Below are 26,108 nucleotides of genomic sequence, written 5' to 3'. Positions count from 1 at the left end.
CTCGCTGAATGCAGCTCAGTTTTGACTTTGCCCTGTAAATCCCATCCTTGTCTGGGTCAGAAGTTCAGCTGCAGGAGTCCTCACCAAGCACACGGGAGGATGTGCAGCTGAGAGACTCTAAGGCAGGTTTCAGTCATACAAGCTGCAAGGTGCAGAAAACACAGTTTGCAGTGACGATCCAGAGAACAGCAGTGTCCAAGGCAGGTAGGCAGCAAGAGATTCCACAGATTGTAGCTAGTGAAGGTAGGTCCATAGGGAGGCAAATGGCTGTTGGCAGACCAGTGCACGACTGAGGTTTCTGTAGCTGTGAAAACACCGAAAGCAGCAGCACCTTGCAATCGGCAGCAGGAACGGCAGCAACTGATACAAAGCTTTGCAGTTTCTCCTGTGCCACAGTACGCACACTGTATATCATTCCAGGAAGATTCAGCCCTTCCACTCTTCATGAATTATTCAGCAGATTTTCAACTTGTTAAATCAAGAAGAAAAAAAAAAACCAAACCCTATCATGCTCCAGAAATACTCCAACTACACAGTCTGACTCTTTTTTTCCCTACCTTAACAGTTTTCTGGTTCTAACCCATTTACACAACTTTCATTTGAAGCAAGGCTTTAAACTAGTATCAGTCACTTCTGTCTGAAATACAATCTATTTACTGTAGAAACTCCTCTGCTAAATACTCACTTAAAACTGATTTTTTTTTATGATCTTATTTTTTGTTAAAAGAAAGCTCACTATGCTTCTGCAAGCTTAGTTAATTTTAGAACTGCTCTATAATAGCAATATACTTTCCAAATTAAATATTTCAAACACAATAGATACATTGATCCTTGGTAAAACAGTACTTCTTATTTGGTTCTCAATCTAAACATTTTACGTTTCTTCATAAACCTCGGCCTGTCTCAGCCTGCAGGAAATCCTGCATTGCCAACCTGCTGGAGGTGAACACTGGTGCTGGTAAGTACACAGATAACACAGAACCAACATAGCATCTGAAATGGTCTCACACCAAAATTAGTTCCTTCATAGACAAGTGACAGGTTTTCAGGTGGACTAAAAACTTGTTGAAGAGTAGGAACTAACAGTCCCATTCCAAACGGATAATAATTAGTAGTGGGATTCTCCCAGGAACTCTACCCTTGGAAAAGATTAAGAAACTCAGTAAAAGAACTTCTGTTTCCTTTCAAAAGCTTTCCAAAAAAAGAATGCTGATTAATTTTGTGATGAGTTAAGGAGAAAAGTTGCTTTTGCAGGTAGGTTATATGTAGGCAACAGAAGCAAACAATCTCAGCTCATAAGGTATGATCTGTACATTGGCCAAAGATACCTTTGCAAGGCATTTTTAGACATTCGTAACTCCCGATGCTACCAAATGACAATACCAACATCATATATTAGGAGGTAGTTACAGTTACAATATGCATTTTTTTAAGTTAACAAAGTTAATTTGTGTGGGTTAATGGGTTATTTTGTTGCAATACAGCACATTTCTTATTCGACAGGAAGGCTCATGTTTGCAATTGACAGAACTATTGATCCAAAGGTGGCTTTGTTACTAACATGAATATCTATGCTCTCTTTTAATTAGATTGCTCATGTGCTTAAGGTTAAAGACATACTTGAGTGATTTACTTGATCAGGCCCTTAATTACCATATTTTTTGCCTGCTGCACTTTACAGTGTAGATCTAATCAAGTGTCAAACCTTTTGAGGCCTTTTATTGTTTAGCTGTCAGTAAAGAACAGTTATTATAGAAACTAAAATCCTCCTCTTTCTGCAGTACTGTAATTGAAAAATATTCTCTGAATTTGTAACAAGAAATAGCTCCCTAACCAAAAAGCTTCATAAAGCATACTTTAAAAAGAGATGATTAACAGTTTCAAAAGATACTAGCCACAGTAGCATAGGCCCATTAGAGACCTTTAGATTTATTTAACACATCCATTCCTGTCTTTTAAGATCTTGTGTGCTACAGCTTGTTCTCCCAGAACAAGATCTATTTATATATGAAGGAACAGAAATGGTAAAGTTCAAGGATAGGTGAACAGAGAATATGAAATAAGTTTCAGAGTATTTATTAAAAGCTACATGGTTCTAAAAGAACCTTTCACTGTCCCCAAATTTTTTGTTGTTGTTAAGAAGCTGATTGTTACAGAGTACTGACTTACTTATAATTCATTTTTAAGCACAAAAAAGGTTGTACATTAGCTGACATTTATGTATTTCATATAATAAAGGAACAGAATTCTAGAAAAAGGCCAAGCGAGAGTTTGATTCCTATGTACTAGAAACTTTTTAATTAGCTGGTTTCCCTTTATATTTACATATCCAAATCATCTATTATTCATCTGAATGCAGTGGCAGAAGTTTTTATTGTGTTCTTAGATTAGACTGTCACTAGAATTTGGGCAACTTCTAAAGCATCTACTCTATTCCTGGCTTTGCTATTCCTTTAGAGGGGCTGTGGAACTGTTACATATTGTCCACACCACCTATCGCAGTAGCGACTTACTGGACAGGAATATTAAGTATTGTAAATAAATTATCATGCAATGCAACAAATCTGCTGAAAATCAGCAGTGGAGTCAAACAATGTTAAAACCATTTGTGACTAATCTTTAATTGAATGAAGGAAGGACAAAAAGCTAAATGAAAGCATGTTGAGATTCTTATGGACAAAGACTCTGCTGTTGGTGGGACTGAGAAACCTGTTGCACAAGCAAAAAAGACAAGGCATGTTACACCTTTAAAAAGGGCCCTTGCCCAGGAAGGTTTCCTCTATTCAGACACAGCTTTTAAATTATGGTATTCTGAAACATAGCCCCTACATCATATCAACATGTTGATTACATACCTGACATTATGCAAATACACAAGAAGCAAATACAAGAAGGTTAGTTAGATCAGTTAAAAAAGGTATCTATCATGCTGATTTTTTTTTGCAATATCATCCTACTTAGAAATACATTACATGATTTAGAAGAAAAAAGATGATTTTGAAGAGCTACTTTCAGTTAGAAATCAAATCACATTAGTTTGCATCAACAGTTCTAAGAGAAAACAAGAAACAAGGAAGCTGGCTTATACGGGTATTTTATTATCAATTAGCTGTATATGTATATATATCTACATTTCAAAATTAATCAATATTTTATTAAGGAAAACTATTTATAACAAAGTACATGAGAAAATTCTTTATAAGAGGTAGAATTACCTTACCATTATTCTATAATTCATATACAGTATATTTTATATATATATGCACACACATATGCTACTTCGTGTGTGTATATGTTACATATACACAGTTGCAAAAAAAGTACAGTAAATTTTATTCAATGATTTTTTTAGCTGCTCTCAGTTTTGCTTATTAACACTTCCAGTACAACTTGCTATAGCAATTTACGATCTGATCTTTTTAAAAAATGTTGTAGCACATTGTCTTTACTTTAGTTGTAAAGCAAATGCAGGGCATTCACAAGTCTTCAGGAAAAAAACCTGATAATTCAACCAAGTTTTACTTTTTTTTTTCAAGTTTCTGTAGATACTGGGAAAACTAATAGGTAACAAATCTGTTTTGGTTTTGTCTTACAGATTAGTGGCAAATCAAATAATCTCATTACTTTCCTTACTATGCCCTTGTGGAGTTCTGAAAATTTTACACCTGGTCTCTAGGACCTCACTGTAACACCATTTAATTCTAAGTCTCGTTGGTAATAACATCTGATTTAACTATATGTTAAAGAGCATCTTTATTACTGGCAAAAATATTCCATGATACAGGAGGTTACCTAAACTATATATTTAACAAAAAAACTAAAGGTGTATGAAGCATCCAAATGAGAAATGAAAATTTAATATACTTCCAACATTTAGTGTGTGTTGCTAAGGAAATTGTACACATACTGCCAAATGTAGGTTCAAAACATGCAAGTATGCAGTGCTGCTGAATTCACTGTATATGTACATTCTTACCAACTTCAGTCTGGTCTGCCTTCATTTTTGCAGTATATATTGCATAGCAAAATTTAACATTCTACATCAAAACCAAAACATTCCTTTAAGACAAATTGAAAGTCTTAGTTGTACAACTGAATCATTAAATAAATTACTTTCTCTTTGCAGTGAAAGATGTAACTACATCATATCTCAACAAATATTTTCCCTTTAGTTTTCTTTCATGGTGTTTCCTTAAGAAACATTAGGAGCTGAAAGTGGAGAGCAGACTATTTATCAAGTGCTTTTAGCTGATATTGTAACAACTAGTCTCTCATTAGTTAGGACTTCCATCAAGTTACCAGAAGACCAATTAGTAAAAGAGTAATTACATGAGGCTTCGAGCAATAATGATGGACCCATTAAACAAGAAAAACATCTTGTTCATAAAAAATTTTTATATCTTTGATAAACATGTACAAATTCTTTAAAATACACATTTTTGTAGCAAAGTAGACACTAAATTAAAATATATTCTAATTTTTACATAATTTTTATAGTTTACCAAAATATTCTCTTAATAGATATTTTAACACTGTACACAAGTTAATAAATGTCTTAATGAAACTCATTAGAAATATATTCAAGCGGTCTCAACATAAAAAATTTAAATGTGTATATAACATGGGGTAGTAATTTCCATAAATTCAACATCAATGCATCTGCAGTAGTCATTAACAAGAAATTTCTCCTGTTAAGAGGTCTTCTCTTGGTGTTAAGCTTGTATTGAAGATTCCTCCTCTTAATGAGCAGCTTTTTTTCAGTTCTTCTCCTTCATAAAGAACATCAATTTGAAGAGCTCAGCAGGTTTCACCAAAGCAGCAAGGCTTTAGTACTGAACATACTCAGACTGAAGGGACTGTGCAGAGAAGAAAAACTGATTAAAACTCACTGAAGAGGTTGTATTTGGATATAATATGTATCTTTCACTTAAAGATAAGGAGTAGAGGAAGGACAGGAAGGAGAAAAATAAACAGAATTGGAGGGGGATCTGAATCTCTGCACAGGTACAGATGAATAAAATAGAAGAAACTAAAGTCTGAATCCATCAACTTTCCTGTATCTACACTTACTTTTCCAAACAAATTCTTAAGATTCTTAAAGAAAGTATAAAAAGTCCTCTAAAATACCACATTAAAACAATACCTTAAAATGTGTTGAGGACATATATGATAGCTGTTAGTATAATTGAATTGTTTCCCCTTATCCTGAATGAGAGTCCAAGTGCTACTGTAAAAAATTAGGCATACCTTAGATGTTGATTGAGATAATGATACAGGAAACATATGGTGTAGCTAATTATTGAGGGGGAAAAAAAAAAGCTACAACAGCACAATTATGCATATGCATAAATTTAACCATGATTACTAAAAACAGATGAAAATGAAGCACTGCAAATGTTTCATCTGGATTAGTAAGAAGTCAGTATAATTAAGATGAAAGTACAACCCGGTCTACTGTATTTATTCTGTATTTATTGACATTTCTGTTTTTACTGAAATCTAAGGTTTTATTAAAAACTTATTAATCAGTTTAGACACTATCCAAACATTTTATTAGCTCATACATAGATGTGTTTAAGAAGTCATTCTGATGAATAATAAGTCTTATATGAGAGAGCTCATCACTGTATTAGTATGGTTATAAACAAATAGCAAATAAAAACCCCAAGCATATTTAAGAACTGCAGCAGAATTAGGGAGAACTACTGGAGACCAACATGAGTCCTAACATAGATCAGAACCTCAGAGTCTTGCCTTCCATTTTCCTACTATTCATAACCAGTCACTACAGAAATGCTCTTTGGCACCCATAGTGAAACCCATTAGTAGAAGTGCATAATAGATATATAAACTTCTAGGGTTCTAACTAATATCACAAAAACACTTTCCCCCCTATATCATAAATCTTAGTGTATATTTCCAAAGTTGTCTTTTAAATGTATTTTCACATCTTGAAGATCTGAGACCATCTGGATATTCTTTCCTAGGTTGAAGAAGAAGTGCTGTCACAGCATATAGATTTGAATACCACTGACTAAAAAGGGTCTGGTTTTAGTAAAGGCAAGGCAAAAGGAATAGGTCTTCATTAATGAGCACTTGAAACTTCTGCCCTCTTTCCTAATGGTCCTCTAAGGTGTCTCATTTTCAGATGTGTATTTTAATAATAGACAGTTACACTCAATTAGAGCAGTATTTGAAACGGATTCATGAAAACTGAATTCCAAGTAAAGCTGATTAACAAACATTAAAAAAAAGGCATGAAATTTAATTATATACTCTCATATGTTGTACAGTAATAGATTACTTATAGCTAGGACAGATGAAAGATGACCAGAAAGCACTGTACACTTTTGGTGATCTTAAAAGCAGTCAGTGTTCGCTGACAAAGAACTGTGAACAGTTCTTTATTTTTTTATTTTCTGAATATACAGAAATAATTAAATCTAAACAGGATTATTTTCCAGATTAAGATCCATTTATGTGACTTCACATAAAGTTCTATTACCAAAAACATGGTGATAGCCCTAACAACTGAGCTATTGTAAAGTACAGATACTCATTTTTGAGTTTGGAAAATTAAAATATAGCAGGGAAGGTTTGTTGTTCTGGTGGGTTTTTTTGCTTCTGAGGAAAAGTAATTTGTGCTCTTAAATCTCTTCACATGTCTGAAGAGATTGACTGTAACGTTTCAAAGCCTGTAATTGAGATTTTTTTCTTTTTTTTTAATCTTTTGAGGAGTTTTCTATTTTAAAATTTACATTTGCTGTGACTCAAAGTATGGCCTATGATTCTGAAAGCATTATTAAAAACAAAAAGCCCCAATCCACTTTTACAAGTAATATCTGGATTTAACAAAATCGTATTTAAAATCTTATTGAAATAGAGGTAAAAATAGATGGAAAAAACCAAAGAAAACTGACTGCTGAATTGCAATGATGAGTATAAAATCAGTTAATGGAGTCAAAGTCTCAGTGTGTTCTACAGTGGTCCCATGCTGTGTCATGTTTGGCATTTTATACCCAAGTACCAGACATTTAACCAAAGAACTAAGAATTAAGACACAAGGATATCTAATGAAGTTCATGTTAAAGCAACTACTTAGATCACTAGGCACAGAAAGCCTCCTGGAAGAGAAAATAAGCAACAGATCCACCCAGGCACTAGAACTGTATTTGCACACATTCAACTTCAGGATCAAGTCAGCTGTGAGTTACCTTTAATAGGGAACAACCCTGTAGAATTTAGGGCTATTTGTTAAGATTTGAACATGTACTTTTCCCAGATAATTGCGCAAATGTAATTTAAGTTTTTTGCATTGTGCATCAACTCTCCCAAAACACCGTTGCAATTAGGAATGTTGCAGTAGGCAAGAATTACTGTGAATACACAAGACCCAAGATCAGTGAGATGCACTAGCATTTGTCTATGTTTTTGCAAACACTGTCCTGAATTAATAGTAAGTTCTTATTAAGAGAAACTATTCTACAGGTATAATGATGTATATGCATTTTAAAGTACTGCTACCTTCCCTTTTTTTTTTTAAATGTTTCAATCGCACCAGTTTCCATGACAGCTATAGAAGCAAAAGGTGACTCATCTTAAGACTACCCAGTTACATATTCTCCAATGAAAATACATTTTTAAGAGTGATATTTGAATTTAGAGATTTCTTTTTAAAAAGTAAAAATCTTATTACTGTACCTTAAATGTGATTCTACCTGAAAAGAATAATTCTGCAAATTATAATTGTGAGACATTCTGTTTAATCAAAACATCCAATTTGTAAAATTTGCAAATAAAATATTTATTCTATTTGGCTAGAATGGCAAGTTTTCCATTCTTTGAAAATCAAGATTTTCTTTCAGTTCATCACCATAAACATGATAAAAAGAAGTGGATATTTAGCTTACACTGATGAAGGACAAAAACCATTAAGGAAAAATATATGGCTGACAACAACAGGAAGTCATAGTCATGGTTATTTCTTATTGTTCTTTTTTGTTAAATAGAACGTGGAACACAGTATTAATGTTGTTTCATTACAAAACAGAAAAAAAAAAAAGAGTAGTGAATAACTCTTCCACACTGGGGGGAAAAAAAGTACTTGCATAAAAATGGAATTCAAAATTTTCTCACTAATGAGTTTGAAGAACATAAATGAGAACTGAAAAAGTACTGTCCTAACCATCTTAAAATGCTCCTGCACCACTGATGTTGATAGTTAACAAAGAGGGACAAATAAGAGTGATAAGGTGATTTTTCTAAAATAGAGTATGTGATTACAGCTGGTTAGCTTGATATCTAACTCAGGTAAGGGAGATTTTGCCAATAAAAGAGAGAGGTAATTAATCAGTATCATTCAGGAGTCCTCTGATGAGCTAAGCTAAGTGAATAAGCATAAAGCACCAGTATATGTAATAGACTTCTGTCAGGTACCTTATCTGATGTGCTCCAATTAGAATTCTGTTTAATGATTTCCAGTTCTCTGCTTTCAATGGTGAAATTGCTTGGAAGCCTTGACAGCAAACCTTAGTCTTGCTGCAGAAAGGGTTTGTGTTACATTGCAGTTCTTTCTGTTTTTAACAGAATTCTGCCAGAAGTGGTATTAAGGCTTGATGCTACTCCATATTTTGCTCATGAGCTTCAGCCCACTGATGCATATCACCAAAAGCAAAATAGCTGGATGTCAGTGGTTGAAGTGGTAAGAAAAAACAAATCTTTAGTTGGCTAATTGGTTCCATTAAGAAGAGGAGATGGCGAAAAAAATTATGCTTTTCCACAAAATTCCACATTAAAAAACCCAAGGAAACCCATGGGGAATGCAGGACATGGGACTAAAATACAAGTCAGTATTTTCGATGGCAAGACCTCTTTTTTTCCCTCCCCCTAAACTTCCAACATATTACAGTTAAGAAGATAAAACAAGCTATGGACTAACAAGCAGGACAGCACTGAGTAGCAGCTTTCTGGACCAGAAAGATTTTCAAAAAGTAAAGAATTTGAACATTTTCCAAAAGGATATTTGAGCCAACTTAGCTTATCAAAAGAAAATCAAGTTGAGATGACTAGCATGAGATGTCTTCATGACAAGAAAATAAGATAATAAAGGACTATAACAGTGACATAATAAAGAAAAACAGAAAGTTTCAGGTTAAAAGTGAAATTGTTTTAAGCATGACTGTATTCAATCAGTGGGACTAATCATTCAGAAAAATTATATTGTCCTCAAAATAAGCCATCTGTATAAGCCAGTGAGACGCTCACTACCAGGCACAAAGCATTCAGAGACTAAATGATCAAATAATCTACTCTTGTCTTACACATCATGACATCACAGTAACTACACTCAACTCAGTCAGTTGTGCATAAAATGGGTAACAGTTTAGTGTATTCTACTGTGACTGTGAGAGATGCACAGGGCCATATGGTATATTTAGAAGCAAATGCATTAGTCAGAACATATTTGAAAAACATATTCCAAACAGGAAAACTTTTTAACCATTATATTGAAAGAATATTACTTTACAGTAAATCAGAAACTTGTACTTTGCTACATAGACTTTGCATGGCATGATTCTTCCTAAGAAATGCTGCTTTTCATATCACAGTATATGTTATATAAAATATAGTATTTTTATCTCACCTCACTCTTCAAAGAAGACTGATATAGAATCTCATATAAAGATCTTGCTGTATTCAACTGTGTATAACCTCTACTCCTCAACACCAAATGATATCAAGCCAAGAATTATTCAAAGGTTACACCCTTACATCCTTCCATGCATTACTAAGTCATTAAGATAGGTAGGAAGAAAATTAAAGATGTTCTTAAACAGGAGAAATGTGCATTTTAGAAAGCACTTTTTTCTTCACCGTTTCCCAGTCAACCTAAAACTTTATACTATGCTTAACATATTTCATTTAAATCGGTTTTAAATCACTTCACAGTTCTATTGCAAGGAGACAACAATTAATTTCCTTCTTCACCACAACACACACAGCACGAAGTCCCTCTCTGCTGTCAAGATGGCTGTTTCACCTCTTCACCCGCTCCTTTTCTCTTCCCTAAGTTAAGCAGTAACTAACATTCCTTGTTTTTCTCCCTCTTGCTAAGTCACCTTTATCTAAGAAGGAAAGGCATGCTACAACAGTGGAAGAGTCACTTACACTGTAAGCCCAGCCCTCTCCCCACATATATTTGGGAAATTTTTCTGTCGCTGCCATTATGTTGAACCTCAAGGGTTTATAAGATTAAGGAGACACCCAGTGCTAACCTAGAATTTTGTAAATATCTAGATATAAAAAAGAAACAAAGTGGCAGCAGTAATTAACTTCTTATCCTATGCTTAAGGAACAAGCCCACTAACTTTGCTCTCATTGTTAAGAATTATTTGTAGCATTAAGGTATGGCAACTACCTCTCCAAAGGAGATGACGGTTTTTATTTTCAAAATGTTATATTTTCATTGAACCTTTTAAGCTGTTTGAGGAAACATGCTTATTGTTCCTGTAATTGTTTATATTACCATTTAATACTCTTGTAAATTTTGGCCAAATGTGAAAGATGTCAGCTTATTTTCATAACTAAGTCACATTACAGTTACAAGGTGTTTTCTTCCCCTTAGGGCACTGCATGTAGGCTTACATGCATATATTTAATGCATAATAGGCAGCTGTAAGTAGAATATCGAAAAAAACTCTTAAGAAATGCTGCTGGCAGCATATAATTTACAAAAGATAGAACTGAAAAGAACAAGAATGGACTGACTCTCCAAAGAATTATTGTTCATTACATTCAATATGAGACAATATTGAAAATGAGAAATTAAAAAAAAAAAATCAAATCAGTCACTTTACCACTTAGTTATTCAGATGACTGATTGCTCTCAACCACTGTTGGTGTACTACCCCCAACTGGGGCTCTGTCAGTCCTGAGGACTGAATTTCTGTAAGCATGCTGGATTAAAGAGTGGGAACACCTAAAAAGGATGACTCTTCAGAGCAATCAGAATTCATGAACAAATAAAAGACTCATTGATGTGCCTCAAAACAAACATTCCCTGCTTGCTGTGCAGCTTTTCATCCCTCTCCTTATCTCTGTGCCTGAAGTAATTAAATTAATTAGTTAAACTAAAGCAGTTTTCTTGTTCTAGAATTCGTTTCCTCATAGAAAAACTGATATGGTTTTTGTATCCATTTGAAGCCTCAATTATATACAGTTTACCTCAATCCCATGCAGTAGGGAAAAACAGTCACATTAGATGGGAAACAACTTCAAAAAACTGAAAGGATGTGGCAATATTCAAGAACTCCCTTGCAAATAAGTTACTGCTGCTGTTTAAAGTAAAGTTTAAACTCAATGCAGATGACTTGGTGATCCTGAGATCATGGAATATTAGCATTTATTTCCAGATAAGCTATAGTGGATAAGAAGCTAAATGTACTTTTCGAACGAGGAGTCTGAAAGCATCAAGTATTTTAAAGAGCTGCTTTAGGTTAAGCACATCCTACCACAGTAGGAAGTAGCCACTGACTTAAAGAGAACACAGAATCAAGTTCCCCCAACTAACTCCATTTTCAATATACTTTGTATGTAGGTTAGGTTTCAGTCACATGCAATTTAATTCCACAATAGGACAATGAGAATTTATTTCCTACTGCCATCTATCCTCAGAAAGTGCAATTCATACCCCGAGCTATAAACATGCGGCTTCTGAATTGTAAGAGGTGCCACATCCTAGCTGTTAACATGGGGGTAGGTCCTCCACTTCTGCAGGAAAAAGAGAACACAACCCATGAATGATCTTTTCAGCTGACATCCCAGTTACATGCAATGTGTGTTATTAGCTGCTTTAAGACAGAGACTCACCACACTCAAAACCAGGAGCAGGTGTAACACTAAAATTTTCTTTATACTGAAATAAGAGAGAGAGGTGCAATATTCTGAAGTTAATTATACACAAAGCCAATATTATTTCCAGCAGGTAAAAAAAATAAAAATCTGAAGTGTCAGTACTAGTAAACAGAGGCTGACAGGTTCAATTAATTGTAGGCAAAATACTCTTTTAAAAACACTGCACTAAGTTTTATAATTAGTAGGATATCAAATCTTTGAAAACTAGAAATTTTAAATTGGTTTTAGATTTTTAGTAGCAGATATATTTATTTTTCCCTAGATTAGATGAAGTTATTTCTGATTTCTTAATGGGAGTTTCTCTAGTCTCTCTTCTCTGCATTTTGTATAGAATCACTTTCAAATTGCATTAATTTATCTGTGCATCCTCTTTATACAGACTCTTTCACACAAAAAAAAGAGCATAAAATAAGTCCAAGGCAGCAAAGTTGTTGAGGAATGAAAGCTGCAATGTGAAACCATCAGAAATATCTTGCTCTATAATACTTTTCACATTTGCTGTTAGAAAAGGACTAGGTTTCAAATCAGGAGGACTAATCTTTCAAATAAGCCCTATCTTTAGGGACATTTACCTTTTATTTAGTATGATACATAGAAAACCTTCTTTAAATCTGTTACTGCATGAAGATAAAGATACATAATAAAGTTCTAAACTATGTTATGCATAATTTGAAATAAAAAAATCCAAAGGATAGGATGGTCCATTAAAAAAAAAAAATCAGAAAAGGTGTGAAAGTTCAGGAGTCACTTATTTTAGTGAACCTTCCATGTACTAGATATTTAAAAGACATGGAAAAAAAACCCAGCTGAAATGATAATTACTTAAAAAGATAAGAGATAAAGGTGCTGTTCAGAAGTGTTAGAGGAAGTCAGAGAATTATGCTGAGTTAAGATTTTTTTTTTGCGACAGTTTTGCTCACAGAAGCAAGGCAGAAAAGCATCACTCAGCTGCCTGGAAGTGCTGTTGTGAGTATGAACTTACAGGAATTAATTGACTCTGGTATGGTGCTGGAGGAGCTGTAAGGCCCATAAAGGAAGGCTGGTGCGTACCCATCTGTCACGGCGCTGTGCAAACTGCTTTGGCTGCTCAGGTTGTTGCCACTACTGCTGCTTCTGTTGTACAAGTTGTTGTTCAGCTCGCGGGTATTTCTGTGTGGCAGCTGCAAGCTGCCATTCAGGTGACTGGAGATATGGCTTACAGAAAAACCTGTCCTAGAGCACGATGATGTCATTTTGCTCCCATCATCATCTGAAGCAGCATACAGGTTCCCTAGAGAACTGGCTAGTCTGGAGTTTATGGAAACGCTGAATGGAAAACACATGCAGGGAAAAAAATATACACAAGGTATGTAGAGATATATACAAAAATGTAACAGACAATTCAGAAGGCATTAGGTGAATAACACAGACCGTTCTGAAATAATTTGTGCTCGCACACAGGTTCATCTTCTAGCTCCTAAGTAATGAAAAGCAGAATTCTTTGTCAGGAGTTCCCAAGTTTTGCTTATTCAGCACTACCATGGCCGGCTTTCAGCTCTGTCAAACCATATGCACATGCAGGAGATCATATTAAAAGGTTTAGGCAGTGTCTGATCTACTCTGAATTACTTTTTGTACATGTGACAGTTTAGGAACTCCTCTTCTGCTGCTTGAAATCAGTAATGCGGTATAAGCCTTCAAGTAACCAAGAAGTAATATGATAAAATCTGAGAATAAAAATAGGGTGTCCTGAAATATCTCAAGTCAGTTACTCTCTTCAGGTAAATATTTGTGCCCAGAGTTATTAAAAATGCATTTATCATTCTAAATTTCATTTAACATATATAATTACTTAGGACAACAGTAATAATGGAAATAAATAGCAATAAATCAAAGGTTCATAAAAGTCATATTGATTACCACTCAGTATTCTTCTGAGTAACAGTATATTCACTTGTGGGAATACCTGCAAAATGTCTACGAACTGATGTAAGTGAAAAAAAAACCCCAAAACTTTAGCAATGTAATACTGTTTCTGACAACACAATCCCAACAAAATGCTCAGACCAGGAGGACAGGTTTTAGCTTTTCTTTGTTTTTTAAATCTGCAGGCAACTAAAGCTTGGCTTGTGGAACAGCAAATGACTTTGTAAATAAATTTAAGCCTTCTTACACCCAAGAACAGCAAGCACTTCACAGACTGCACGTGTGCTGACAACCAGTGGAGAATACGGTAAGTGCTTGAACCAAAATGAGAAGAAGAAAAAAACCTTTTGAGGTTAGATCCTGAGGATGTGGCAAGTCTGCTTATTCTTTCTGCAGATGGTGAGTTAACTGCCATCACTTTGGAGGCCTTCAGAGGAGACATGGATCCTTCTGTGCTACCTGAAGTATTCAGTCTAAAAGGAGTGCAGAGTTTTAGTGAGAAGCAAGATTTTATAATTAAAATATACATCTCAAACACATACAGTCTAGTCTTTCGATATATAGACTGGTATTTTAAAAAATGGGAATTCTCAAGTCTGAGAACACCAAAAATGTAACAATTTGGCTGTTTTCAAGTATCTTTTCAAAAAAACTTTCCAAATATTCCACTTCAAGAATTTCCCCTGCTGCACCTTATTATACAGTTATAGGCTACTTTTCACTTTGATATTTTACAAAGGCCAAGTGTCCATTTTTTATAGATTTATTGTAAATTTTATCATAGATTTTAAATGTGAATTTGAGAAAGAATACTTTTTGTGCTTATAAATTGAGTATGAGTAGAAGAAAATGACACTGCAGCTTTCATGAGATCATCATCATTTCCAAATGACAGCATGAACATTTTCACAAAGTTGCACAGAACATACAGCTCCTTCTAGAGTGGGGGTCTTAATGATCAAATTCTTCTTGGTTTGAAACTGAGCTGTATATGTGTTACACTGGACTACTCAATAGTGTTACCATTATGGCTGCCTACAATAGTTTATTAAAACAATAATTTTCTCCATCCTTAGACCAGGGGATATTATCATGATCAGACCTTAACAGATCAAATAACTTGGGTAAAAATCTCCAAATACAAGCACAGAAGGAATGGCATTAAACAGAAGTAGCTTTAATTACCAAGAAAGGGTAAAACAGACATTTTCAATGTTAGCCATACGGAGTAATCCGACTCAAAAATCCAGGTCACAAAACTAAAAAAATTGTGCTCTTTTCAGTATTAATGCTTTCTAATGATAGAAATCTTGTCTTATATGTTGTATATTAGATTCAATGAGGTAAAGCATGCAATTTGCAGGTGTTTCAAAAACTTTGTTAGCTGCCTATTCTTGTAAGCCAGAAATTGCTAATCAATTGATGTGATAACTATGACCCAAAATGCTGAAAATTAAGACCCAAGTCAAATGGTACACATTTAAAACTAGAACTTTAAAGTTAATACCTGAAGGGTTGTGATATTGACCTGGTGTGCAGTTTCATGTCTTGCAGCCTAAAGAAACAAAAGCAGCAGTCTTTATCCAAGGATAAAAAGCCTTTCCCCTCTGCCAAAGTATATTTTCATGTCTCAGGCTGGCTTAAAATACAAGACCAAGAGTTAAGAGTTATTGACAGTCACTATCTTAATTTACAGGTAAACAGCAGACAGGTACTTTAGGTTTATTTTCACAGTTCATATTTTTACTGGTTCAGAAAAGTAATTATAGAAAGACAACTAAGTTCATTGAAGAATATTTTTGTTCAAGTCGTAAGTTTTAGAATGCTAGATAAATAGAAATGTGAAGGTTTTCAGATTTTTTTTTACATTATCTTTTATGGTTACACAGTAAGAAGAGATCCTGAACAGAGAGACAGAAGGGGAAAAGAAGATAAAAGAAAAAATTAATAAACCAAATCTGCAACTAATAGATATATATCTAGAGAAATTTCCACCACAGACAGTGGTACAATTTACAGTTAGTATCACTGCCTTAAACAAGATCATGTACTTGCCACATAGATCTGATAGCATGGACAGAATCTAAAATTGCAAATTACCTCAGAATGACAATTACCTCAGAGCTCCAGTTGTAGCAGAACAAGGCCGTCTCCGACTTTTTAAGGCATTGAGCTTATCTCCCTGTGTCATGCCATTCTGAGTTTCCACATCTGCTTTGTCTTCAAAATCATTCTGGGAAACACAAAAGGATGCAAGCAAGAGAATATATCAAATCCTTTGGAGCAGTGTAGTTTCAAAGAACTGAACATCTTCATGAAGATTAAAATCTAAAAGACTAATCTATAGTCCTCTGCATACATCGGCACTACTCTTCGCATAGCTCCAGCAGATTAAATGTGTCACTGTACAAACACACATGCACAGAGGATTTTTGCAGAATCTGACCTCAAAGTCAGTTCAGGATGCTCAAGTCTAATGCCAGCATTTATTTACTTCAAAGAAGTCTGGTTTTGTAGAACATAAACCTCAACTACTTCGTCCATAAGTACTTTTAAAGTTATCATCAGCACAGAAGGAAAGCAGTAACACAAAATTTTATGTTATGCACAAATGAGGAAGAAATTTAGATAAAGCTGTATGTCCTGCAAGAGGCACTAAAAATCAACTTTACTAAATTACTACATTTAAAAAATAAACAAGTAAAAGTTGTCATGATCTCTAGAAAAATAAGTTTTGAAAAAAAATTTCCTATGTGAACTTAATAAGGAATATAGAATGAACAGATTTCAGAGTTTTATCCTATTTCTTCTAGCTTTAGAAAACACTAAACAGTCGAAGAAATAGAGTGTTTAAATGCCTATTTACAATTTCAGATTCATCTCAAAATACAATAATACCAATTATACTTCATTTGACCCTAGATCAAGTATTTCTACCACAGTTCCTACTGTGCCTAAGGGAACTCAGTGCTTTGGATAAAACAGAACAATAGTTTATGCCCTTAACCAACATAAAAGATTGACAGAAGTAGTAATATGATAGAAGTTGATAAAATGATGTGATGGTCTAACTGTTGCATTAATTATAGGAAAATACAAATATCTTAGCTAGATTTCACTGGAGATTATATGGTAGGCCATTGTTACCTATCATTCAGCCACATGCTGATAAATTTTGTTTCACAGTCTTTACCTGCCCTACAGTTACTGCATGTAGCTGCCCCCTCTTCTGATTCTTTGACCTCATGCATTTTTGAGATTGGGAATATTACTTTGTTTTGAGCTTCTAGAGAGCCCTATTTTAATGAGGCCTTGAGATATAACCAAATATCCAAAGAGATAATGAGATAAGTCAAATGGTTTGAAAACTGAATGTTGAACAACTTTAATGTGACATCTGTAAAAAAGTGAAATACAGGGAAACAGTACCTGTACAGAAATCCATTCAAGATGCTCTTCCAGATTATGACAGATGATTATTTTAATTTATACTAATAATTATATGAAGAAGGTGCTCACTATATCCCTGGTCTTTCACATCAAGGAAAGAATTCCATCAGCAACCTAAAACCTCTTTAGTTATTACAGAGCTGAGAAGGGATTAATGAAATGCATTTGACGCAATTAATCTAAACTGTTTCTTACAGATAGTGTAGGAAACTAAAGTTTAAGATTTTTACTATTCCAGAAACAAAAGTATTTTCCCTTTAGTTAAGACTTCATTCCTGTGCTCCCAGAAAGTTGTCATAAGGTCCTTACCCTAAACGTGCACATCACCTCATCCATGCATAACACTGTGATAAAGGGATGGGTGTTTATACACTGATGCATTCTTAATTAGAAACTTGGAATAAGTTTTTAACTAATAGGAACAAAAGCTGATTTTTTGTTTTCCTTCATTCTCAAAGAACTGAAATCCCTGAAAGAAATGGAATCCCTGGAAATAATGCAAACCTTTTCAGTTTGCAAAATTACCTATGACAGTTTTAAATATTACCTGATCTTTTTTCTAATTACGAACTAAAAAAAAAATTTATCTGAGAAAAAGCAATCTAATACTAATAAAAGCCTAAACCTCAAAAATCTAAAAGTTATCTACAGCTAGTTATTAAAAGCTCAGTTTCAGTCTGTTTGGAATTTTTCCCAAGAACACTTACCTCCCTGTATTGATCCAAGTCTTGTACTTTATTTAGGCTGTCACTGATGGAAATGTCATTCAAGCCACAAAGGACTCTGTTAATGTTTTCATCAACTACTCGCTGTTTCTGCTTTGATCGGATGTGATCTCCCTCCAGCCATAACATTGCTTGCTTCCTTTAGGATACAAAACCAAATCCATTCATATCAACAAATTTTCATAAATATAAAAAAGCCAATATGAAAACATGCTACTCTTACAGATTGCCAACATTTGCATCTTCCATACATCTTCATCTGAAAAAGAATTTGAATGTCTATCACAAAAAAAACACCCACAACCCAAACAAACAAAAAAACCCCAAAACTATGGTTAAAAATAATAACCAAACCCCCCCCCCAATCACCAAACGAGTGTGTAGTCATCACAAAAATATTACAAGTACTAAAACTTCATTCCTAGGTGGAATAACTTCATTTTACAAAATCCTTCTGGGAAAAGAGATTAACTAAACAGGAATTTGCAATTACATTTTAAAGGTAGCCTAGAAAACATGCTTGAATTAAATACCTTTGAAATCTTTCAAGATTAATTGCATTCACAGTAACAAACTGATTTGATACATACTTGGGTAGAAGTGTTTCTACAGAAAAACCCCCGAACTACCCCCTTTATTAAACCTCAAAGAACCTAAGAGATGAAGCTTTGACATCTATGAAGTTTGGGAGATCAAAGCTGAAAGGGTTTACCTTTTTGTCAGATGCAACTTTGCAGCCCTGAGGGCAAGATATTTTATATTAGAATGATGGAACTGATGTTTCTTCCCAATCCCGCTTTGACGTTACTGGTGACATTGCCTGAATTTTGTCTGATTGTCGAAACAGTTCTCTACTACCCTTAGGACATTAGAAAATTCTTACTGAACAGTGCTACAGCTCTTAGCTAGGAGTAATGTAAGTATAAGTGAAAAAAATCTGAAGTACCTTTGCCTATCTATAAAATCAAACCAAGTATTCAATCCATCAAAACAAGAAAAGACATGGGCCTTGTTTTTCTTACAAGTAAACAGTACTTACTAAACACATTATCTATTACCTTTCCTCATAATTTTGCTCTATTGTGCAAGGTATTTTTAAGAATGTACGATCATCCAAGCATCAGTACAGTGTGAAGACGACTATTCTGCCTCCAATGAACACTTGTATTATTCAGAATACTGATTCACAGTATTCTGAATAATAGCAAGCCACCTCTCAAATACAGGAGTGCCCATTAGTTGGATAATAAATAAAAGTCCCTATTCCTGCTCAATTTCTCTTAGCCATGACAGTAATACTTCTTTCACTGATATCCTATTGATTTTAAGATGTAAGGTTGGTGCATCTTTGACTGTATTCACACAGTGTCTGGAAGAGCTGTTGAATACTCTCTTTTCCAAAGAGACAAATTTGTAGTAGGTTTTCTTAAAATGTTTTCTCTCATAACAGGGAAAATGCCTCCAAGTAAATATTTTCAGGGTATCAGCTCAAAAATAGCAGCATAACCACTGTAACAGTAAATGCACAATGCAGAAACCACTATGACATTAAACTTAATGTCTACATCATTGTTACTCACTGCCAGTCAAGATCAAATCTGAAGCTGTATTAAAACCATACATTTGTTTTGCTGACAACTATTAGATTCAAATCAGAAGTGTTTCATACATTATGCTAAGGAATCTGTCGGAGATCATAACCTCTCCATCGAGAACTTATTTAATCTTTAGTTACAAGAAAGAAAAAAACATATCAACGATACCATTTTAAGATTCATTTTAAGTCACAGACTACATATAAAGTCTATTCTTCCTTTGTTAATATTTTAATAAATCCTATTTGTTGACTTAATCTTTTGTCCACATCTGTCCACTTCCAACACACTTGTGTAACTCCTAAAGTCCTGAGAAACAAACATGCAGAGTCCTGAGATCGTGTGGCCCTTAAGGGGACAAAGTGCACAGCGCTCCAGAGGAGCTGATGGCTTCTGAGTAAGTTAGATTTCAATCCCATATTAACTAACCTTAAATATATTGAACAGACAGTAATATGCAAATGTCAGTAGATGAAGCAGATCCTATAAATAATGCAAGATGGAAAAGAATGTAGAGAAGCAGCTGATTCTTATTAGCAAAGAAGGTGCATATATACGTACTCTTCCAGGAAGTGTTGCTGGGGTCCTATAATAGAGCCTGGTCGACATATTCTTATCCAAGCAATGGCTTCAGCATGTGTGAACTTGTAGTGTTTCATGATGTAACAGGCAATCAGTGTTCCTGTTCTCCCCAGGCCAGCTACAGAAGCACAAGTATCAACAGTCAGTAGTGAGTATTTCATAATTATCAAATAAAAGTATGGGATGTAAGAAGACTTCTATGTGATGTTATTCACCATCTTAGTATTTGAAGAAAGAATTTGTGATTCAGTATCCCCTTTATCACATAATTGGATTGCAGTGCTGTAGATATAAGAACAACTATTTCATTCTTATAAAAAGTAAACAGTGCTTAGAAGAATACATGCAACAGCAATCACTTGTGCCACTCAATTCTACTTCATATTTTGTTTAAAAAAAGGCTGATATTCTTTTAAAAAAGCTGTGATCAAGCTGAATACCAACTTTATATTTATAAAACCGGTAAAAAAACACAATCAAAGTACCTTTGAGAGGCCAGCACACATACTTAAAAATCATGGTATGGTGCAAATACACATGCACATCACAGAGAGCACGTGTCTTCTGAGCCAGTGGCTTTTTCTTTTTGAAAAAGTTTTGTTGTGAAACCAACAAAACTTATTCAAAAAACTATTTACCGCTATCTATATAAAGAACAATGAATGTTGACCAGGACGTAATATTAGATATCAATAGCTTAAAATAATTTAACCCACTGCCCCCCAAATCACAAAGTAATCCATGTTTTAAGGGGAGAACAGAGAGACAGAAAAACTAGCTTTACTACCAGCAAAATCTCTAACTATAGAGTGAGGATTAATCTCTTTCTAGCCCTGTGTCTTGTCGACTAGTAAAGCATCACCCCATTTAAACCTTATTTTCCCCCGAGTACAATATTGGCAATTTGCAGTCTCGTGGTGGCTGACTGTTGTTTATGCACCAACAACAATCCACATGGAAACTCCCTAAGCAGCCAGACATCTGCTGATAATTCCATACACAACTACGAGCTCCTTACATTTAACCAATAACTAAATCCTGCCCTTTTTTGAAAGTGAAGATGACCAAGGTAAAAGGATGAGGGTAGAAGTTCACAAACTGAGGTTCTGTAACTGTACACTGGAAGACAAGATCTGAAGAATCAATTAAAAGGGGAAGTATCGATTTCAGTTCTGCTCTTTAACTTCCTGCTAATTTACAAACTTTCCATTAGAATCCTTTGCATTGAACTTTTCTATAACTTTTGGGACAACCAATTTCTAGTTGGAAAGCTGTATTTGGAATATCTCTGCAATATATTAAATCTGAGTTAGGTCTGACTTAGTTGTTGATTTAACTTTGTATAGGCTTATCTAGAAGGCTGTAAAAAACTAAAAAGAATAAGATTGTTAGTTTGCTTATTAAATGGTCAGACAAAAGACGAAAAATACTTCAGTTTAGAAAGCACATGTATATCTCAATAGAAATTATGTTATATTCATTTAGCAACCAACTCCATAAACAACCAATAACGTACTCCTGCTAATCAATAGTTTATACTCTCATTGAGCCAAATAGCAGATGTCCAGCTTATTAATGCCACAATTTCTGGTTTCTAGCAACCATAACAACTTGTTAGCAAATAAAGCATTTATCTTTGATATGCATGTTTATTGTTCATAGGAAAATTATGAATAGCATCATTCTTGCTTCTGATCGGCAAGACATTCGTCTCCACAATGTCTTTACACAACACGAAACATAAATCAAGCTGAACCCTTCAAAGCCTTTGTTCTAAGCATATTTTGTGTATTTTTGGGCTGATTTGCTGAATTAGGCTGGTTTGAAATGCTAGCATCACAATAACTCATATTAAATTGAAATGTGGAATTCATACTCAACAGAAAAATGTAGAACAGTCCAAAAGCACAAAGAAAACCTTTTAGTCTTTTACATTTCCTAGCCAATTATCATAATGCTGTAAAAGCATAATGCAAAAGAGAAACCTGCATCAACTAAATCTCATGTTTTCAAGTTAATATTAAGAAAAAAACAGAACAATGAACAACAGATTGTCAGTTGCTGAAAGTAACAGTGTAGGATGAAAGAACTTAATATACACATGAAAATAACAAATATTTGGCATATATTTAGTCAAGTATCATAAAGCAATATCACTTTCACAACCAGAAAGTGTTATTTGTTAAATGCTTTATTTCTGGATAAATTCTATGGATTTATAGATATTTTGAACTTTGATCTGAGAAGTAAGTGCCCACACCTTTACAATGTACAGCAATGGCACCGTCAGCATTTTCACAGATGGTCAGGAACCTCTGAACTATACTGTCACTTGGTGTGCTTCCATCTATGAAGAACAGGTCATAATGCTCGAAACCAGCATCAGTAAAGCGTTTTGCCTCATAAATTTTTTTGTTTAGTCTTATGATTGATGTGACGTTATGTTTCTTGAAATAGGGAAAGTAGGCTTCAGGTGCATGAAGGGGATAACCTATAAAAAAAGAAAGCCACAATCACTGAACACCATAGATAAAGTTCAAAGCCCTACTAGTGAAAATTGCCCCCCAAACCTTCCTTGAATGATAAACATTAATAATAAAAATGCTTTAATATTTTATTCAAAATAAACATGTTAAATGATATAAAAAATTGTCAAAAAACACTCATGAAGACCACTATTATTAAAAAAGTATCAGGAGGAAGAATGTGTGAAACACTGTGCTGTCTCCTGTTTAGCCCCCACTCCCCTCTGCAAGGAGGGTTCTATACATAAAGCTAGGCACATATATGAACTCAGCATTTCAGAACAGCTGTCTATATACAGACAGACAGTCAAGCTGCAGATGAAAATAAAAACATGCTTTAAGAGGAAACACTGTTTATGAGGAAAATAGAGTGCTGATCTATATTATGGATGAGAGGAAAGAGTTAAAGAACAAACGGGTCAAAGAATAAACTGCAGCACTAAAGACATTCTTGCCCTATGCTGCAGTAAAAAAGCTTATTGCCTTGGTTCTCTGTTGAGAGACAAAGGATCCTCTAGATGAAGATGGGGGCACAGGCAGGGAGGTCAAAAACCAACCACAACGCAGCTGCTTAGGACAAGTCATATATGCATTAATAAATGCAATTAGAATATCAACATAATGAGAAAAATGTAGGTTTGTGATATGCACTTACACTCACCTGGGTGAGGCTTATTTAGTGTTTCACAACTGGATTTTAGTGTTAGTGCTAATTTAGCAATTTTCAGTTATACACATGTTGTAAATAGCTAATTTAGCAATTTTCAGTTATACACATGTTGTAAATAGCTAATTTAGCAATTTTCAGTTATACACATGTTGTAAATAGTGTAAATACTACACTATTCTTCAGTAGTAAAGGCAAGCTTCTTTTTAAAGTCTTTCCTGGTTTTTGTTACAAACTTTCTAACAGTCTTCTGTGCTTTATGCAACTTGCCTTTAATTCTGCATATTTACTGTATCAATTTACTGTCTCTAGGTTCCAGGAGAAAATTAAGGGACTGAAGTTTCTCAGGCACTTTGATACAGAATGAAAGTCACTGACTGTTAGAAGAATTAAAACTCTTCTAGCAAAAATTCCAAAACCTTTTGAATTAAGTTCTATGATCATATATAAAATGCTCACTGAATGATTATTTCTCAGGATTAAAACTGATCTATAAACCTCTTTATTTTCTTATTTGCTGTGACAATTCGTCATGCCGGAAAAATAAGATCATGGAATATCATTAAAACATACACCATACCATTTTCAAGTTTGCTTTTTGGGTGTGGTCCACTAAAAGCCAAAAATTTTCCCGGAATAATCCAGTTGAAGTCACCATTTTCCACTCGCTACAAAAATTTCAAAAGAGAAAGAGGAAAGCATTTTAATACCTGATTAAACAAGGTTAAAAAAATTACTCAATATTTTATTTTATTTTTTACTGTGTTCTTGCTGCATTAAAACAAAATGCTTCAAATGTAATTAGCTAGCTTATCTATATGGGACAAACTAACCATAAGCTGCTTCTCAGAAATCTCTTAATAAAATAAAATGGAAACAAAACTTGCTGAAGTTTTCCAATAAAAGCTGACATATCCTTTATCTAAGATTTCTCCTTTAGAGTGTTCAGTGTTTTAGGATACCTATTAATATCAACACTGACAAACCGACATTTTTCTATGTTTTAATCAAAGACTATAGAAAAATGCTTCTCTGTAAGGCACTGGCTAAAAAACCCAAATCACAGAAAACAAATAAAAAACCAATTAGCCTCCAAAAGAATTATCTTTTCCCTGTAGAAACTGAAATTTACATATTGGCATAAGCTCTGATGAGCCAGTAATCAAAGAAAAGTATAAATCAAATAAAAAGACTAAATTCTAAAAAACTTTCAAACTGACATTTTGCATTTCTTGCTCACATTTACATAAAAACTTTGAAAAGGCTCTTCAAATTCTGTCAGTGCTAAAAATGAAAGCTTCTTTGGAAATACGTAACATGAACTGTAGTTCAGAACTGCCTTCTTTTCTTTTTTTAATTGAAGACTGCTCATTCCTCATTTGGCAATGCAGTTATTCTCAGCGTGACTTTTAAGGACATGGCACTCAGTTCAACTGCATTATTAAGCTTGTGTTTTTAGCTCTCAGCTCATCAAAACATCCTAATGAGTGGAAGGTTCTGATAATGGACATCACTGTAATCAATTCACCAACTGTTGGCTTAGCTGAACGCATTAGGCTTGCTCCAAATGTCCTCACACAGGGGTTGCATAAGCACTAGCGAGCCAACCTCACTGCCAAGCCAGGACCCCGCGCTCGATTTGTGTCACAAACTCAACACTGTAGCACCTTTACTCCCTTTAGGGAAGAAGTCCTGTTCAGTAAGTTAGAAGTATTTTTGTATTTGTATTACCAGTTTTATTTGTGAACTAAGTAGTTCTTTATAGTTACAGGGGTTATTGAGAATCACTTAGATATCTGCAGTTCATATTGCTTAAAATTTGTGTACATGCAAACAACATTATTACTCAAAAACTTAAGAACGTCAGTAATTTACATCTAGTCCAACAAAAGGGGAATTAGCTGCCTTTATAATATAGTATGATAAAAGAATATAAACATGAAATAAAATTTCCTTTAGCCTGCTCCATTTAAGTCGTATGCAACTTTTCTCCACATAACCACACACTTGAAGACCTAACATAGCAAAAACCTGGAACAGTTAAAGTTTTTGAAATATAGCACAGGACATATCTACACATAAAGCTGACCATGATGTGTAAAAAAAGAGAAGATATACCAAAAAATGGACAAAAAACTAAAGATGATTCCAAGTTCTTGCTTCTTAAACTCAGTAAGCAGCATACTGTAAACATTGTTCACACACATGTACTTTTCACAAACTAAAATGATGTTAAGCATTAAACAAGATAATGAAATACCTTTAGTCAATTATTATAATACTTTTTTTGAGGTCAACTAATGCCTACCTCATAGACAGAATTAGAATTCCTAATAATTCCCAAGTACCATTTATTTCTAGAACAGGCCTTTTCCTTTTGTACATAGATTAAGTAAAAAAAGCAGCAATACTTTAAATTTTTGTTCCTGATCATTTAATTTTGGTAATTCAGCAAAAGCTATACCAATTTCTCAACCTAATCATTATGAAACATTACAGGATAGAGAAATCCTACAAATGCTTTCTAGTATTGTGAATAGCTCTCTGTTACAGACTGCTGATTGCAAACAACAGATACTGTACAGATTTGTGCTATTAATTATGTTTTCCCACTGTTTATTCCTCTTCTGCCTTCACTGTCTTCAACATTCATGAGGTAATTCAGTATGTATCTGAAATACATACAGGAAATGCTCTTAAAATGGACGCTTTCAGACTGAGCAACTCTATTCCCAAGGTTTCTGAA

The 26,108-nt window shown here is 34.2% G+C and overlaps 1 protein-coding gene across 1 annotated transcript in view; it reads right to left on the bottom strand.

Annotated features, from left to right (window-relative positions):
- Window positions 1-3,522: 3,522 nt before the first annotated feature.
- Window positions 3,523-26,108, bottom strand: part of CDC14A (cell division cycle 14A) — a 55,301-nt gene continuing 32,715 nt past the window's right edge. The window contains 10 exon segments of the mRNA XM_029963221.1: window positions 3,523-4,856; window positions 12,896-12,956; window positions 12,958-13,218; window positions 14,163-14,291; window positions 15,326-15,373; window positions 15,936-16,051; window positions 17,976-18,132; window positions 20,150-20,288; window positions 22,431-22,661; window positions 23,943-24,030. Coding sequence (XP_029819081.1) covers window positions 4,827-4,856; window positions 12,896-12,956; window positions 12,958-13,218; window positions 14,163-14,291; window positions 15,326-15,373; window positions 15,936-16,051; window positions 17,976-18,132; window positions 20,150-20,288; window positions 22,431-22,661; window positions 23,943-24,030 — 1,260 coding nt within the window. The 3' untranslated portion in view covers window positions 3,523-4,826.

The sequence above is a fragment of the Manacus vitellinus genome, unplaced genomic scaffold, assembly GCF_001715985.3.
Source record: "Manacus vitellinus isolate BGI_N305 unplaced genomic scaffold, ASM171598v3 scaffold_56_pilon, whole genome shotgun sequence".
Taxonomy (NCBI): domain Eukaryota; kingdom Metazoa; phylum Chordata; class Aves; order Passeriformes; family Pipridae; genus Manacus; species Manacus vitellinus.
The sequence above is the reverse complement of the archived record's forward strand: the minus strand, read 5'-3'. Positions and strand labels throughout refer to the sequence as shown.